Source organism: Lissotriton helveticus, chromosome 9 (genome assembly GCF_964261635.1).
Source record: "Lissotriton helveticus chromosome 9, aLisHel1.1, whole genome shotgun sequence".
NCBI classification, from domain to species: domain Eukaryota; kingdom Metazoa; phylum Chordata; class Amphibia; order Caudata; family Salamandridae; genus Lissotriton; species Lissotriton helveticus.
This window is the reverse complement of record NC_136070.1, coordinates 512658982-512678481: the sequence shown is the minus strand read 5'-3', so window position 1 is coordinate 512678481 and position 19500 is coordinate 512658982. Positions and strand designations below refer to the sequence as shown.

The 19500-nt window shown below is 41.9% G+C and overlaps 1 protein-coding gene across 3 annotated transcripts in view; it reads left to right on the top strand.

Annotated features, from left to right (window-relative positions):
- The window catches only part of LOC144781483 (E3 SUMO-protein ligase ZBED1-like), an 86063-nt gene that overhangs the window by 47310 nt on the left and 19253 nt on the right, over positions 1 to 19500 (top strand). Inside the window, exon 3 of one of the 3 annotated variants that reach the window (XM_078660359.1) lies at positions 9713 to 9784. The exons of the other annotated variants lie outside the window; for them this stretch is intronic. Within the exon in view, the coding sequence (XP_078516485.1) occupies positions 9769 to 9784 (16 nt within the window). The 5' untranslated portion in view covers positions 9713 to 9768. The remainder of the gene's footprint in view (positions 1 to 9712; positions 9785 to 19500) is intronic. 3 annotated transcript variants of the gene reach the window in all.

The following is a 19500-nucleotide window of genomic DNA, read 5'->3' as shown; positions in this document are numbered from 1 at the left end:
TAGCTAGCTATGGCTCAGAGGATACAGACTTAACTTCGAGGAATAAGTGTAGAGCATTTAAAAGTATTAATACAGTTAAAAAGTCATAAACACAATGCAATAGAATTCCCATTCCAATTTATAAAAATGGACTGAAATTGAATAAATAAAGTGGAATCAAACAACAAAAATCCAATAAGGGGAACTGAAATTATGAATTTAAAAAAAGAAAAAGTGCAAAGAAAAAGTAAAGTGCCAATCGGTAATCACTTTGTGGTTGATTGCGATCCTGGTGCAATTTCAAGAAGTCGCAAATAAGCGGAGGTCTGATACCCCAAACATGTTTGTACTGGTCAAAGTTTTAACCTTAGGACTTACTCTCTGAAATGGAAGTTAAAATCATTTAGTGGGGCAACGTTGCAGTCTGTATCCTAGGAAGTACTATCAAGGCCAGATAGTTGTTGGACCCGGTCCCACTGAAGCTGTTGGTTCTGATGGGGAAAGTTCCAAGGGAGAAAATGTCAAATTTCGTGACCAAAGAAATCCTGTTGTCGGTCAGATAGATTTCCCTTCTTTGGCCAGTCATGATTTCTTTGTTCGGACTTAATCGCTTCTTTAGGGCTCAGAATCTTTCAGCGGTTCTAGGCTACAGGTTGTCCTGGAAGGTCTTATCGATAGGCTTGCTGCAAGGGTCCACTGAACCGCTTTATTGATCCTCAAAAACTCTGCGCGGGATCAACTTCATTTTCTTGGCCACCAAGGTTGCGCCTTGAGTGTATTGACTTACCTGGTAAACCCCATTCCTGCAAAGATCTGGAAGTCCCAACATATCAGAAGTTGCTGAAGATGTCCAATTACACACAGCCAAGAATTCCAGGACCTCAGGGAGAGCACTTAGGAGTAAGAACTTACTCCAGGGCCCTCAACCACCAGGGTCCATTTCAGGTGCAACTGGTCAGGTGGGCACTTAAGGAGAAAGGCTTCTTGCAGCTTGTTGTATTTCTGTAGCCACCCAGGAGGTCAGTAAACTGATCTTTGGAGCCCACTTTTTATGTCCTGGGTACAAGTGGGAGCAGGTCCATTCTTTCAGATCTCCTCACATGTCTCAAACAGCAGGTGCAGACATTCCTCTGTTCTTCCAAAGGTCCAGAAAGTGCTATGAGGAGCTGATGGTGAGGTCCATTTCTGTATAGTCCAATAGCCAATGGGTGGAGGTGACTCACTGACACTCTCTAACTAATGGCAAAATATCCTGGGGACAACCCTAACCATTTTTTCAGTACATCCGGTAGGTTCTACTGCAAACCGTCCCGGAATGTACAATTGTAGGCAGAATCCAAGAGTGCACAGGCCTACTGGCCTTGCAAACAGCTTCTGTGCCAGGCAGTGGTGTGTTTAGGAAAATGAGCAATATTCTCCTAAACTACCCAGCTGGTTCTGGGACCTGCTCCCCCTCCCATTGAGCTACCTTTGCCCCAAAGAACAAAGGCTTCCTCTCCCTCAGGACTGCCCTTGCACTAAATATGAAAGGCAGGCTTCCTATCTGTCCCTTTCAAGCTAACAAATTTCCTGTAACCTCCTCAGCTGCCCTTCTTGAACGGCTGTGTATCTCACTATGCACAATCAGATTAACCTGTTACCAGGCTTATGCCACTGTCTCGGCTCTGAGAGCATGTTTCCCATCTCATTAAGGTAAAGCATTGACTAGGCAGCTGCTGTCAATCTAATTAAATGTAGCCTTCACGAGCTTCAGGCAGGAAATAGGTAACTTTTGAAAAGGTACTTTTTCTAAATATTTATTAAACATATAACTTTGAATTGGATTTTTAATAATTATTAAAACTGGTGGGTAAACCATTTTTCTAGATTGTGCAAAACCTAAGGTAGCAGAATTTATATTTTAATCTGCACTCTAATTTTTCTCATCAGGCAGTCAGAGCCTTGCCCAGAGAGAATAGCTTACGGAAATTTGTCACTATAGGTACATAGTGACATCACATTTCTACATGTCCCACTTTTAAATAACAGGCACCTTGCCTTGAGGTTTACAATGCCTATGTAAGGGTGATTTGTGATTTAAAAGGCTGGTTTTCCCCTGTTAAAGGTTTATTTTTGCAGGTCAGACTTCAGGTTTAAACTACAGCGCTCATGCTACATTGGTAGGCCGGAAGCCATGTTTTCCTTGTCACTCTAGTCACTCTAGTGGTTGGCATAATAAGTGCACCAGTACACATGTGACAGTTAACTTTCCGTGGGATATGTTGCTCTTATATCATATAGTACGGCCTTACAAGAAAGTTAAATATGGCAATCAGGATTAACCAATGATTACCCAGCGCACATTTACTGGCCACTGGATAGCATAGTCCCGTTGTGCACAGTCAAAAACCCAGCAATATAATTCAGCAAAAAGTGATGGTGACCATGCAAAATGGGTATTTTTTCACATTGCTCTACTCCATCTATGGTAGCTCGTTTCCTACCAAAAATTACAATGACTATTCTCATCTTTGTAGTGTTAAAAGTTAATTTCCCTTTCTTTCAATAAAAGCATAATTTAATTGACACTGAAGATTTTGGGTCCAGTCTATTATAATTAATTCGTCTGCATGAAGTAAAATTTTAAGGTGTCTATCTAAAACCTTAGCAGGAAATGTTTGAGCTCGAGAAAGTAGTTTTGGAAGATTGCAGGGCAGAGGCAGGAGCAAAACACATCACTACATTAAGCTATGTAATATGTCCATCTTCCCAGTAAGAAATGCCCTCCTTTTGCCAATTTCACCTTTCTCCTATGTTTGAGAATGCACATCTTCCACCAGAGAGCACAGAGAATGAGTGATACTCATCACGCTGAGTTTTGTCCATGTCTTGAACAACTCCATACAAAAGGCGAGAATTCCACTTGTTGCTTTGCGTATAGTACTTGCCACCTTGAGTATTATGACAAATCAGACAGTTTTTTCTCACCCAAAACACTCCTCATGCAAATAAATGTCATTGCCAACTTAGGCTTATTTTACTGGTTTGGTTTGTTGTTTTAGTCGGGTGAAACGCTCTAATTCATTTATCATTTCAACAGTAGGTGTTTCCTTACCATTTTTATGAATGCTGCTGTGCAATTTATCTTCTTGAAAATCTTTCTCCTGTACACCTCCAATCAGCTGACAGTCAGCCAGCTAATATATGACAGAACATGCACAGTATTGCTTTCTTTTATGTACCACATGTCTGTACTATACACATTGCACCTTTTTGGGCACTTATGTTCATCTAAAGGTTACCTCATATTGTGACTATTCACCGCTAATGATTTTGTCATCATATATGTAGAAAAAGCTTTATTCGAGTTATACACTCATAAAAGCACACACATATAAATTCATACATTTCTTAAAAACATCAAACATTCTATAACAAGTAATTTGTGGTTAAAAATACCTAATACATAAACATAAAAATCATTTATCAATTGGAATAAAAATAAGCTTTTTCATAATATGCGGAAACTAGATGCATGTTACAATATAGAAACCTCCGCGTTACGGACCATTCCCGAGTTTATACAATAAAAACTCATACCATACGTGTTAACCGCATTTTAAAATTAAAATTCATATATGTCTCCCAGTTGCTATCTGCAAAGATAAATCATACATAGGAATATGTAAAATTCAGAACACATTAGTGGATAGAGCCCTCCTCCTTATTGACCATGCCCACCCCAGATATTTGGCGGTTCCGACTACGATGGACATTTCAGTGGAGGAACAAATAATTCTCAGCCCCTCAACACCACTTAGGACACCAAGGTTCCTACAAACTGGAGCCAACCAAGATTTTCTTGGAGTTACATAAGCCACACATAAAAAAAGAAAGTGTGCGATGTTTTCATTGGGGGCCCCACATGACGGACAACACGCGCTACCTCCAGTTTTCCACCTGGACGTCATACACCTCAGGGGGAGAGAGCCTGCCCTTAACTGGAAAAATAATTTCCTATCTATTGGGACAGTTATACTGTCCCAATACTTTTCTAAGGATGGTCTTTGTTTAATTTCCATGAATCTACCCCCCATGGATTCCGAGGTTACGCTCCTCCAAAGTTTTTGATCAATGTGGTTCCAATATAGTTCTTTAATACTGGATTTACTAGGGAATACTTCCCCAAGGGGGTTTTCCCACAATTTGGAGAGCCCAAGTTCTGCAAGGACATCCCTTAACGTTTTTAGCCATGTAATTTTATGGAAAACATCTAGTTTGGCTAATGCTAAGAACCCCTCAGCGTAGTGTCTTATTTCCACGGTTGTCCATAGCCGTCTCCAATAAAGGATAGGCCTCAGTCGGGCACGGTCACTAAGCGATCTTCTACCTAAATCTAAACCAAGCGGTATCAGTGGGGTACTTTGAGGGAGACTAGTTATCCCTCTCACAAACCTGTTCTCAGATCTTTGAAGGGTGGTAAGACTCTCAAAGCCCCAGACTTCAGCCCCATAAAGGGTTGCGCCCAGGGCTTTTGCGTCATAAACCATGAGAACAGGTTTTATAGGCCTGGTTTTGGATTTTACTTGCTCGACCCTGAGTGCTCCAGAAATCTGCTGGTGTTTCAACACCGCCTTCTCTATGTGTCTTGACCAACCAAGTTTACTTGATATCTCGACCCCAAGGTATGTAAAAACATTTACCAACTCTAGTTTGATATTGTTCAAAGACACATTGGGTCGAGATTGACGCTTTTGCCCAAAGGCCATCAACTTGGTTTTATTTACATTAACCTCAAGACCCCGTTCTTTACAGAATGAGTCAAAAATGTTTAAGGCTCGCTGGAGACCCGACTCATCATATATGACATTGTGAACTTGGGCATTTGTAAAGCATTGACTTGCCATGCGCAACCAAATACACATATGGTCCATTTTTTGACGACTTATTAGAATTCTATTCTGTTCCTAAAGCAAGTGCTTCTGGGTTTTATTGTAATTGTTTGAACGTACTCAGGAACATGTTAAAAATACATTCCTAACAACACAGTCAAACGTATCAACACTCTTTGCAGAGCATTCAGATTGGTTGACTTTTTGAGTGGATGGGGATATGCAGCATCACACAAACACAGAAACATATGCCTTTCAGCAAATTCCTAAGGCTTGGAATCTTATAGATCCTACGCCTTTACACAGCTTGATTCGTCCTTTAACGCTCTTACTGGATGGAAAATAAAATCCCAGGAGAAACTATAAACTACAAATAACCTACTGATATTCATAGTTAATGTATGGCATTATGTGTGCGGTAGTGCACGCTGGGAAAGAAGGCACTAAGGACCCAGAGCAAAAGCACAGACCAGACTCAGTTGTGAGAAAGTAAGCAGTCAAGGAGAAAGTGTCACTGACTGAGAACAGCATCAAAACCATACTACCTGAGTTAGCCTTATGCTTCACATACATGTTAATGTTCCAATAAAAAATCTATGCAGCCTTAACATGCTTGTTAACATATTCACTAGATTTAATTGTAGCCAGATATGTGTTTTGATCGTTTCCTCTAACATGGCTTATAGACTGCTTCCTAGCACTGCATTCCTTAAATGCATATTCTGTTGTGCATGTTAGTACTAAACTTTACTCTCTAGAGAACTGATTATGTATCACCTACAAACAACTTTTCGCTGTCTGTTGTCGAAAAATTATTATTGCGGACAATACCAATGCTTACAGTAGGCTTTGGGTCAGCTCACTGATTACCACTGGTTAGCTTTCTTGTCAGTCTCATTTGCTTGCTTCTTAATCAATGGCTTTCTTTACTTCTTTTGTTTTGGGCCCTCCCCTCGAGCACAGGTTCGTGCCATCATTTTGACTGAATGATTTGGATCCTTTTAGGGAACTACTTTTTCTTTTTCCATGAGCACTCCAGGGGAGCACACGTGTTTTATTGCTGACTCTCCTATGTGCTGTTTCCTCCCTCACATCCACACCCCGTGCTCTGTGTTGCATCCCATCCCTCCCATGTCATCTGGAAAAGTACAGCACATTTATATTTTTCAGGTTTTGTATAAAGAGCATACTTTATCTGGTTAGTTTTCTTTTCTGCCTTATAAATGTTGCATGAAAGCCTATATTTTGCCTAAAAAATGCAGCATTTATTGTGCCGGATAGGAGCTGCCTGTTCTTTTTGAGAGTCATTAATCCACACACCGGACTCCTACATTTACTAAATGGCCTGAGCATTTGGTCCATTTCAGAGTTTTATGGAAATTAAAGCATTTTTCTTTATATATTAATACTTCCTTAGACAGCTGTTATGTTTTTTAAGTACTCTTACTTTTAAGGTGGATAACGGGCAAAAGGATTTTTAAATTATGTCTAGAGTTTTCAGCATGAAATGTGAAAAATAAACCATGTACTTTATATCGATTGAAAATAACTAATTACATTTTCAGTTTAGAGATACATTAATATTCATGTTTGCTTTTCCTCCAGTACTTTAAATGTTTTTGTTGTACTTTTCTAAACAATGCTGTACAATCAAGCAGTGACAAATCCAATAGCTTAGCACTACCATTATGAAGATGAGACCTGTTGGTTTTGTCAATGCCTATATTTTATTTCATTTCTTATCTTGTGTACACCTTGTGTTTCTTAATGTTGCAGAATGTTTTGGTTTCCTCAAGTGGCCTACTTTCCTTTCCAACCTACTGCCTTATTCTTGTTTATTCTGCTGATGCTCACCTGAAACAGCATTTGCCACAGTAGATCTGTCTTTTGAACAACTCATATCACACACTGAGTGTGTTGTTAACCCTTTTACTTTTATTATATTTTCAGAATCATTGCTATTTGAGGGTCAGTCAGAAAATCTTTATTCGGTTCAAAACCATACAAAAATGCAATACAGTCCATTTCTAAACAGGTTCTGTAATACAAACCGTATACAAATCTCCATACAAAAGGATCTCCAGATCATAGAGTCTTCGTATAAAAACAATTCGCCAATAATCCATGTTCAAAGTACGCAAAAAAACAACAGCAGCATCAGATGGTCATATTTACAAATTAGTGAGGTAGTTGCAATTTAAAAGTAGTGGATTGATGGGGAGGTCATCTAGGGTGAATTTGGCAGCAATTATATGATCTTGTTGCTGCGTGTGCATAAAACATGGCAGTCATTCATGTTTAAAGACATTCTCATCATTGTGTGTAAAGTTGTCATAGGGTACATCGACATTTATTTTACTATTTTTTACATTGTTATACGTGCATAGTTTATGGTGTACATCGACCTTGCATTTACTGGTATTGCTGCTGTTGGGCCTGCACATTTCATGGTGTACATTTACATCGTATTCACTGATATTAACACAAGCACGGAAAGTGAGATTTGGTGCCTTGTCCTCAGTAATGTTAGGTGTTAATGATAAACTTGCATCAGGTATGTTGTGCTGAGATGCCTGGTCGTGGTTGTAGGTTGCTGGCCCTTTTAGAAGTGGAGCTGCTGTATTCGCTCCCCAGTGAAGTTGATCCAAAAGTCATACAGGAATGTTGCTGCCTGGCGAAATTGATCAAAGTTTCCTCAGCTTTTGAGGGAGTCGAGCACAACGGGAGAAAGTTGTGCATATCGTGTCCTGGTTTGTGGAATACCAGATAAATGTCAAAAACCATTAAATGCTATAATTATGCATGCCTAGAAAATGGCACGCATATTGCTGCTTATTTAGGTCCTTTTTTATTTAGATTGATCAGCACAATGGTTCTAACATGTTGTCCAATTTGGACTTGTTTTGATTTTAAAGACACGTTGTAGCAACCTGGATGTTTCTCGTTGTGTGATTCTGGCGATCTGGCATAACACATTGCATTAAAACACACATTGAAACAAGTCCCTCTCAGGCCTTGTATTTCTGCCCTTAACATTAATGCTAAAACTCTGATAGACTTCTGAACAGTGAATGTTAAAAACATTTAAATAACGCATGTCAGCGATTTAGTTCATGTTTCTGTTTCACAGGTTTTACTTAATCTTGCATTCCCTAAGTATGTTCGCTATTTCCACCATGTTGTGCATATGTGTTTTTTCCATGCCTCTTATTACACTTGGTATAGTTCACACTTTGACCTGAGTCTCTCGAGGAGTTTATGACAGCTGCAGTTGAGAGCTCTGCCCTGGAGTCTGAAGGTAGTATGAGTTTCTCTCAGTGCCTGTCAAGTGGTTGGCCTCTCTGCAGAGCAAACAGAACAATGGTCACGTATTCTGGTTACAAGCGGAATTCTGTGATGGGGGTTACACAATTGTCAAAATATTGGCAATGCGAAAGTAAAAGAAAATAAAGTGCTTATATGTGAGTGAGTGCCAGTGTATGTTAGAGGTCAGTGAAATGAAGGAGATGCGAGGTATTGTGTTCAGAAGAGAGTGAAAAGAGGATACTGGAGAGGAAATAGAAGAGGTTCAATATAAGCAGATGGACAAGAGGTGAAGAGAATAAGGGCATACATGTCTAACATATAGTGCACATAACTGAAGACTAATACTCCTTCCACTGGCCTTAATATTCTTTAATTCATTGTCTCACAATTTCAGAATTGAAACGGTTTCAATATTAAACGTTTACAACAAAATTATTGTTATTACTCATTTATCTTAAACAGCTGTAAACTGTTGACAAAGCCAATAGTCCAGGCAGGTATGTCATCAGCTGTTGTGTTGTACATCTGGATTCAATAACAGAAAGCTCATAGAGAGACTAAAATAACGGTCGGGTGACGTACTATCAATAACAGAAATTTCAGAAACTTTCTTGAATTCTCTCTAAATTCTTTATCACAATTTGCTTTAAAATAACCCTTTGCCAAACTTTTTTCCAGCTATTTTGTGGGGGCTCATATGAGTATCGTAGTCCCTGCTTCTGCCTGCCCCGTGTAAGACCTCTGGCCAAGTTCAGATATTTCAGCCAGCATTGCAGGTATAGCTTTGCTGTAAGTACTGCCTTCATCATGGCTGGAGGTCATACAGCAAAAATGTATTGCTAACTGGCGCCCATGTGATATGGGGGCTTGTCTGCAGTTTTTGACTTTCAGTCTATAAATGAGCAGGCCTGATGCATTGGAAGTTTTCTTTCACGCCTGGGGGCTACTGTAGACCAAGAAAGGCAAAATCTGCATCCTGAGGACACCCTAAATATGGTTGGGCTACCCTGGCATTTTTGCCAGTGGTATCACAGCATATGGGCCACCAATTAAACATTTGTAATCGAAGATACAGATAAGGCTGTGTCATTATAAACCTTATGGGTCCCACTCCTCTCAATGAGGTGGAGTGAACCATGAGTTGAACGTTGTGGGTAATCTGCTGATTCCCCTTCTGCCAAACTCTAAATGGTGCTTGACTTTTCTTAAATCACCATGTACAGAGAAATATCAAGGTTCCAATATCTTCCTTTTCTAATCTCCTGTGTTACTTTTACAAAACGACCATTCATAGACGCCATATAAAACTTCACTGTAAGTGTCCCATCAACTTTCCAGATGCTTGAAACGAAAGTGATTGATGTATTTACCCTGTAATTTCACAATGAGTCCTCTAGGACACTAGTCTGTCTCAACACCTATTGAGTTTGGAGGGTGGGAGGGATTAGATAGAATGGGAGGGATGGTTGTGTATTCGTGCATATTAGTTTGAGTTCATGTCAAAAGTAGGTTTATTATTTAAGATATATAACAAAAGCTTTTATACTTTGCGACAGATGATTCAGCCATTATGTCTGATGAATAAACACTCCCAAAACAGGAGCCAGACCTCATGGGACATCAGAGAGGTCAGAGAATTGTGGGCAACTGGTGGGAGAACTGTGGCCATGTGAATTAAATCAAATGCTTAACAATTTTATATATGCTGCTCCTTTTCCTTTTTCTGTGGAACATCTGTTGGTTAATAATGAAATTTCCCCAGTGGGGTTTGTTCTTATTAAAATATCCTTGTTTGTCACCCTTCCTATACTGTGAGAATGATAAAGCTTGGAAAGGGAGGAATCTGCATATGGAAACTGAAACGTTTCCACAACTTCCACTTACATCCTGTAGTTCTACGAAATTGGGTTAGGGGTTGCCGATGGGACAGCATTTTTATTTTTTAATTGAGGAATCGTAACATTTCATAAAACATCTTCATTAAACCTTGTGCAGATTTTGGGGTGATTTGGTCTGGTTTGCTTAACGGGTGCCAAAAGATAAAGGCTGACAACATTGCTGGGAGATGGAATAAATTATTTGATATGATCAAAATAGGAAGTCACAACAGAGATATTGAATTTGTATCACCCTGCGCTCTAGACGTGTTGTTTGTGGTCCAGGACAACACGTTTTATGTTTATTTTGCCCACTGGACAAGTAGGCCCAATCCCTCTAGCACAAATCCTTTGGCTGCCAGTTTACAGTACCATAGTCTGCGAAAGAGGATTGTCTGCACTAAGGCCTTATTTCTGTCCATAGGTATGAGCTGTTCAACCCTATTTATAATTTGTTAATGCAAGAGCCTTTAAAAGTGGGGCAAGTGCTCTAAGAAAATACAAGGAGATGTGATCCTAGTGGGGTAATTGTAAAAACATGTATGCGTATTTGCAGTGTTTTTCAATTTTGATACTACTAGAGATGCTCCTAAAATGCTCTTATATTTATATAAACAAATACCCGAAAAACCTTGAAAGCAAGATTGGTGTTTTCTTTCAAAATAAAATGTGCACAAAAACCTTGCGCCTCAAAAAACTGTTTTGCTGGAATAGTGTTTCATTTTCAATGCCGTTTCTCATTCATTATTTAGTAAAGTGAGTAATGATGCATGCCAATTTTTAGAAAAATAATAATGGAGAATTACAGTAAGATCATCCTCATCAGCATGCAAATAAATTAAGATCCAAATTGTTTAGGAAAGTCACAAAAGTGTACCGGCAGGTATATGTTCTTGCATTGATGCAGATTTATGTAAGGGAATGTAGGCCTAGATTTAATACTCCCAATACATGTTTGAGAATTGCATTTTCGTATCAGCAGAAGTACACCAGTATATTTGCCCATGCAAAAAACCTGTTAAGCAATTGTAAATGATCTCACTGCCTCCCTTTTCCCAGCCATGAAGACATTTTACTCTTGCCCTTATAAGGAGTACATTTCCAATCTTTTACAGTGTTTCCAGCCTATTTTTCCAGTGTGGGGAAAGATTAGAGAGGAGTAATGAATGAATACCCTTAAACGTGTACATTTGTGGGTATGCACAAACTCACAGTGCATTCCCAACCCTGGAAATAATATTACTTCGCAGTTATTTCCAACACCTATGTGCAGACTTTTAGAAAGATAGCAAAATTAACCCTGATACATTATGAGCCCTTGCATAATCGGAGAATCTGTTGTGAGAGCTCTGATATAATTAGAACATTGCCTTTATTGTCACCTCACTGAATGGCTTCAGAAGGACAAGTGGATATTTTTAACAGGAGAAGCACATTTCTGAAGCATCCTTTCCTTTGGACAAGTAGATTTTTGATAAAATTCCACAAATGTGCATTATTACAATTGCTCTAAATATATTTGTCTATGCGAAAATAGAAAACCAAATTGTCCAGCTCTACGGGTCCTGTCCTTAAAAACACCTTCCACCACAAAGGCACTTTTTAACGACAACTTTGTGAGTTCTTTGAAGTCTCATTCGACATGTTTTAATTTAATCTACCCACTTTATTTGTTGACAGGAAAACTCTTCTTTATTGTTTTGCCACTTTCATTTTTAGTTCTATTTACTGATCCGCCGGCACTAGGTTTGGAGTTTAAAAGGACACTTTTTCCAGGCTACACAACTCAATATGTACGTCGCTACCTTAGTAAGTCCCTGTCACATACAATTCCTAGCAGTATCCTGATCACAGTTGCTAGTTTCGGCTCCTGTAAAAGCAATGGTTATTCACTGGCAACATTCAAATTATATCCAATTGATTTCAAATTCTTCGGTCCATGATACGGCTTACATTTGTATATAGTTAGGGAGACACATACCTCCATAGAAAATCTAATATTTGTACCCTTATTTACTTTATAACTTTATCCCCCTTCCCCAACAAATCTGTGCCTAGCTTAGAGGATTAAATATTTAATAGAACATTTAAAAGCAGGCTCACTTTAGTGAAGATCTATTGCAGGATTGTGAAGTTATTAGAGGGTCTCATACCCTTTTTTTCTGTCATCAGTGAAATGTGATTTCCCATAGGAGATTTTTCTGCCTGCATATTTCCAAAACTGCTAAACAAATGTTCACCAAATTTGGCTTCACGGCCTTTCTATCATTAGGTACCTATTCTTGGTTGCAGAAAATGCGTTCAGCTGTTTTGAAAAGGAGGATTTCTTGATTACAGACAAACGTAAGTACATTAGACCAATACGAAAAGGATAACCCTTAGAGGTGCGCCTAAGTTTAGAACACTGACATAAGAGGGATACCAACTCACCCACCATCTTGGCCAGTGTCACCAAAAATAAGATTAAATACACGTCAAGCTTCCTTATTAGCCTGATAGAAATGGCTGATACCCTTGGTGTCTATGGAATCTCAGATGAGGGCAAAGTGGCTCCATATAGGATGAACCTAAAGGATTTAAACCTCAGTCACAGACTCGAACATCCAAGATACGACGTCTTAAAATGCCCAAAAGTGTATCTTTGAACCCATAAGTTTAAAACAGACAGATACCATAAAATACCTTTGCTTAAAATATTAAGGGCCTCAAACCCACTGTTAAGTGTAAGATGTAAGTTTAGAAGAGCCCAGGGACTATTTTACAACCATTGCGAGTTCCCTAAAGGATGCACAACAAAGCAGGTCTTAACGTGAACCACAATGCAAGCAATTTAAGTTGGTTTAAGTGACGAGAGAAAGAGACCAAGGTACCTCAAGAAATCCAAGGGATAACCCACTCTGGTTCATTAGTTATTTGACACAAGAAGAAAAAACAGCTCTTCAAACAACAGTTTGATGATCAGTAAGACTTTTATCCTCTCCCTCTTGACCTTTGAATGGGCTCCAGTTATCAGGAGCCACGCCTAGCAGATACTCTCTGTGAAACTCAGGACAGAGGTATCCCAGGTACCTGTGTAAAGAATCTATATAGTGTCTGCTGTGGCATTCTCTACTAAGTAATTGTTTACAACCTGCAGAGATAACTGGTCAATCTTTTCCCAAGCCTGATCTGGTGAGTCACCTATCTCTTTAAATCGGATTGTGCTATGACATGGATAGTCCTGTTGAGAAGTGCAGATTTCAGTTTGCGAGGAGCAAGCAACTAAAGAGACTAGAATGTTGGTACCTTCTGCCCCTTTATTGGAGACTTGTTGTGGCGGAGTTCAGTACTGTGCCCCATTAGATATCTAACCTAGCCCCCATCTTATTTTGTCGTCATCTATTTTAAAGACTAGCCTAGGAGAAGGGGAACACTGAACACCGCATATCAAGCAGATTAAGTGCCACTCCCAATGTCGAGCCTGTCTGATTACTATTAATACAAGAAGTATCTCTTTCAATTTTATAGAACCATATTAGGGTTCTTATTTAAAATCAATCCCATGAGATGACGTCTAAAGGTACCATTTCCTCTTTGTCTGTAGCCAGCATACTTACAGGCCATTAACAGTGCAATGGTCTTCATTGCCATCATTGAGGCAGGCTGCCAACTAATCATCATACTGTCATAAACAACACTGACCAAAATATTATGTTGAAGAGTCTCCCTGAGCATGGTCCTCAAAACACAACACCGAACTAGATGGACTCTTTAATCGTTGAGAACTGAAGCAGTTAGTTATCAACATTTATGTCCAGTTGGGTATCCATGGTTTATGGTACCTCGGGAGAGGTGGGGATTAGGGCACAATATTATGACATTAGATTTCACAATTTTTATGCACACTTTTATTAAGCTTTTACATTCATGGAAACATCACTTGCTATCAGCACACAGGTTTCATCATTCCTTTTTTAAAATCTCACAAGCAATGCTTTATTACAAGACTCGATTTTGTACTCATTTGGAGGCTATTAATGGGGAGATAGCTGTGGACTACCTAAAGCTTCATCCTATCAAATCAGAAACCATGATTATAGGAATACAATTGACTCATTTTCCTAAAGAATTGTGGGCAGTTGACAGGTGCCTGACCAGAAAATAAACAAATGTAGGTTCTGGATAGACTTAGAAGAAATGTGACATAATGGAAGCAGTGAGTGCAGGTTTCCATATTTACATCTCCTGAAAATATATCTTGAGATCGGCCAGTTTTGTGCAGAGTATATCCTTTTCTAGAAGTGGTAACCCCTGCATCAACAACATAATCAGTATATGTCGTTGGATTGCAAAACAAATACACTGAATTACTAAATATGAGCAATCAAAATGGGCGGGTGGGATGTTTTCAGTGTGTATGACCAAACTGTGGTTTTCTGTCCCACAGTCACTAAGAGATTGAGAACAGATTAATTTTCAAACCCAAAATGAAAAAGTCTTCTTCATTAGGCGTGCTATCAAATTTAGCTTTCTACCCCCTGTTTCCTATTTTAGTTTAGATTTTGTTAATTTCTTACTTTTGGGGCTAAGTAGCTTCTTTGTTGAAGAACTCTGTGCTCTAGAATAATCCCTAACTAGGCAAGTCAAGTCTCCGCCCATTCACATAGCCTTTTGTTCAGAAAGGGTGCTCCTGATCTATGATGTCTAGTGAAGTGAGCGAGAAAAGGTACCATTTTCAGTGCAGTTCCTCATCTATTCTCCGCCTGATTCTGGAACAATCCTGATTAAAAATTTGAATTACCCCTTAATCCGGATATAATAGTACTTGCCAGCGGCAGAAACCGGTCATTGGGCATACTTTAGGGAGCCACATACCTCTCAAAGAACATTGGCCTCATATTCCTGAGAAGACAAGGCCCAAGGAGTGGGACCCTCCCCTGGACCCTAGATGAATCCTTGCACTATTCTCCTTGTCACACACCTTACATTCCTATAAGAATTCTTGCTCATGACTGACCACCATGCAGACTACCCAGAGACCACAAAGTAGATCCTGCCAGACCACATGAGGGCAGAGTTGATGGGTGTGACATATGTACCTGTTCCTAGAGGTTACATATGAAGTATCTGCGTTTATTTAACGTCTGCGTTATTTAGTCTAACAGCGAGACCAGAGTGAAACACACAGCGCCGTCAGCTGTGTCGGAAGGGGCTGCAGCACTAAGGCTCAGAGCGCCCTGCAGGCAAGAGCGGGGATTCCTCCTCTGGGGATGTGACACCCTGCGGCCCCCCCCCCCCCCCTCCCCCCCCCACCGGCTGCCGCCGGGACCTTGGGAGCAGCTCTCCGGTTCCTACAGTCACAATTACCCCCCGCCCCACATCAGAGGATTCTTACAGCCTTTGAGGGCAGTGGAGGGCTCGGGGACGCTGTTTAATTCACCAGGAAACCTGCAAACCCCCCCCCTAACTCACAGGCTTCACGACAAAAAAAAGGTATTTCTTTTGACCATCGCTTGTACTTTTGCAAAACCCTTTGTTCAAAATGGCGGGGTGCTAAAAAGAAAGGCAATAAATCACCTCCTGTGCCTTCAGATGCCCACGAGGCCCCTTCAAGACAAGATAAGACTCCCTCACAGCAACTCTGGAACTGGGCTAGCTTGAAAACGAAACTGCCCTCCCTGCACACAAAGCCACAAAAATAAAAAGAGGACTACTGTCTCTTCTCCTCATATGGAGCGGCCATCTTTGCCCAGTCTCTCTCTCGGGTGGCTAGCTTGGGTTTACACCCTAGTGTTTACTCCACTTCCTAGGGCCTACCTCATCACTACCTCAACACTATATTTTTCCTATATTATTCTACCTGTCTTGTTGACATTTTTGCAGTATTATACCTTTTTCCGGCAGGTTAGACATTTTTGTAACTGGCGCTCTGTTCACTTTCACGTGTAACACACAGTCTGCTACCTCTTTATCTGGGTTCACACCATGTGTATCCACTACCTCTTGTGTTAGAGACAGTGTTTTTGCCTCTGTTAATGTTTAGACAATGTTTTATCTATATCATATTATTACTTGTATCTTGTACACCTTATAACCTGCACCCAGTTCACTTTCTCTTTGTGACGCACCGATTGCTACCTCATGTACTCTGATTGCTCACTAATGTAAATGCTACCTCGTATACCACTATTATATTTTTACTTGTATTTTATACACTTGTGTAACCTGCACCCAGTTCACTTTCTCTTGTGACGTACCGATTGCTACCTCATATATTTTGATTGCTCACTAAGGTCACTAATTTCATTGTTGATTCTGACTGCTACCTCATATACTCAGTCTGCTCACCATTGTCACTATCGTTACATGTAATTTGTTGTTTGCACCTGTTTTTGCTCCTGTTATCATTATTGTACACCCTCCTACGCCTACCTCTACCCAACATGGATCTCATCGGCAAACACACATATAAAATCATCTACCCACCATTACCCAACAAAAAAGCCGCTAAGCGCTTTAAACATAACTTCCTTAGGACCCACCCTGAAACCCCCTTTGTCGACACCTATTTCTCACCGGTGAATGGATCCATGAATATTGACATCATCTTCCACACCACACGAAGAGTCCAATGGAGAAAAGTGTTCTGCACCTTACTCACCGTCTCCTCTACCAGGAAATCCGCTCATGGCTCAACACTCTCCATCACACCATCCCAACTCTTCCCAGGCAGAACCACCATCACTATCTACAATAACGGGATTGTCCTAATTCAATCCACAGACAGGAACCTGGAACTACTAGACAACATGTTCCCCACCTTCAAACAGCACCTCTCCAACCCACGGACCCCCACTCACAGCACCCCCAGTCCTCACATCCCTAACCGCACAGCCTCCAATCACAACCCAGCTAACATAGCTCAGCCCCAAAACGACACGCACTTCTCCGCTACCCCCAGCACCTTATTCACCCACCCACCTTCTGTAGCTACCCCACACTCCTTAATCACAGACATAGATCTCTCCCCCTCTACCCCCTGCACCTTAATGACCCACCGACCTATTGTAGCTGCCCCACACCTCTCAATCACAGACATAGACCTCTCCCCCATATACACCAACCGCACCCCATCACAGCTGAGAAACATCTCACAGCTCTCCCCTCCCCAGTCCGCGGTAATCAGTCACCCTCCTGATCATACTTCCCATTTCATACCACCCGCTCATATCCCCCAAATTCCCTCATGCACTAGCGAAGATCTCCCCCCTTTGCTCACTCCCGTTATCCCCACCCTCCTCACCTCCCACCACACAACCTCTGCAAACGTCGCAGATGCTGCTGTAATCGATCACCCTTCCGATCTCACTTCCCCACACCCCTCATGCATTGGTGATTATCATCCCCCATCACACATCCCCAATACCCCCACCCTCCTTACTCCCCACCCCACTCCTCACACAACTCGCGCAGAACCCACCTCCACCACCTTGAGCATACCTCCCGCGCCCCGCGACATGACCAACACTCACCCCCTCTCCCCCCCACTCTCACTCCCCACTACCCCACCCCATCGGCCAGACTCACGGAACACACCACCTCCCTCAACCTAACCCCTTATCCTTTATCCCCTCCCATTCTTAGCCCTCACCCCCCTATTGTCACTCCTTCCTTCTCCAGTCTACATTCATCCCCCAACTCACCCACACCGCCTTCCACAAGCGCCATCACTCACGCTATCAACCGCCCCCTGTCCTCATCCCCGCCCCCTGTTCACAAACTCTCTCTTCCTCCGAACGCTACCCCACCTACTCGGACCGCAGAGCCCTGCTCCACCGCGCGCACATCCCGTCACATTCGATCCAGTTCCCACCCCATTACCCGTCTCAAACACTCACCTCCTGCTCTCACTTCCAATTCCATCCCCAATCCAACACTGGACATGATCATCTCCACCCTCCTACAAGTCAAGGAAGAGCTCCACACCATCAAAGAACATCTTCTCACACACCCCAGGCACCCACTACCCTACACTTCCCCGCCCAACAAGGACTCCATGCGCCCCTCAAACCGCTCCACCCTGCTCTCCCCGCGCTGGCCCTCTATCCCTGATCGCAAGGCCACTGGCCGTCCCCATCGCACCCTAAACACCCTCTCGGGCCGAGACTTACACAATCTACTCTGCTCTTATGGCCCAGGTCCCACAAAACGCTCACCCACAACACACCTCCCCATACCCACGATTCTCACAAATCCCCTCAGGCCACCCACACTGAGCGACAGAAGTTCTGTCCCCTGTAATCTCAAAAATATCCCCCTCTCCTTAGATCATTCTCCCACCCTCCTCACCCCTAGACTAAAGTGTTTCCTGCTCAACTGCAGATCGGCCCGGAGACACTCCTCTGGCATCGCGGAGCTCATCTTATCAAGGGGCATTGATCTAGCCATTCTGACTGAAACGTGGTTAACTGAAACATCCACACCTATAATGGACATACTAGTCCCCCCCAACTATCTCATTATTAGACTCGACAGGAACGGCAAGACGGGCGGGGGAATCGCTTGCATCTACAGGAGCAACCTAGCTGTCACTGAAGGCCCCTCTCCCTCCCTCTCCTCCTGCGAACTCATCTGCCTTGATATTACTAGTGAGGGCAAACCTGTGTGCTCCCTTCATGTTATTTACCACCCACCCGGTGACAACTTCATCTTCTCCCAACAACTAATGGACACGATATCCACCAACGCCGGTCGACAGCTCAATCAAATTTACCTGGGAGACTTCAACCTCCACTGGAAGGACCAGAAAGACACTGTGGTGAAGAGCCTTAAGACTTTCCTCGACGCGCTTGACCTCACCCAAATCTGCAACGGTCCGACACATGAAAAAGGCTCTATCATTGACCTTATCATCGCCAAAGAAGACTCTACCCAACTAGTCGCAATCGAACCATGCGACTGGTCAGACCACCACATCATCACCTTCTTCATCAACGAAAAGGTCAAACTTAACCCGGCGCAACCTGCCAAAACCAAGATTTGGAAGAGGGACCTGAAGAACCTTAACCCAAAGTCCTTGCCTGCCCACACAGGCAGTCTCCTTCTTCCCCCGACGGACGTCTCTGATGTGCATGCATTGACCAACCTCTACCTAGACTCCATGTCTACAATAATCAACGAAGCCGCACCCTTGCAATTGAAGAGAGTCTCCACCAAGAACTCGAACCCATGGTACGATGGCAGACTCAATGAAGACAGACGTGTGATGCGCTTAGCTGAACGCGCGTGGAGATCTGACCCCTCAGCACTGAACCTTAGAACGCTTAAGAATAAGAGAAACGCTTACTTCAGAAAAATCAAACGCTCGAAAGCAATATTCTTTAGCCAACAGCTGGATCAAGCTAAAAACCGACCAAAAAAACTGTTCGAGTTAGTCAAAACCCAAACCAAAACGCAACCTCCACAACCCAACAACTTAACAAAGGCTA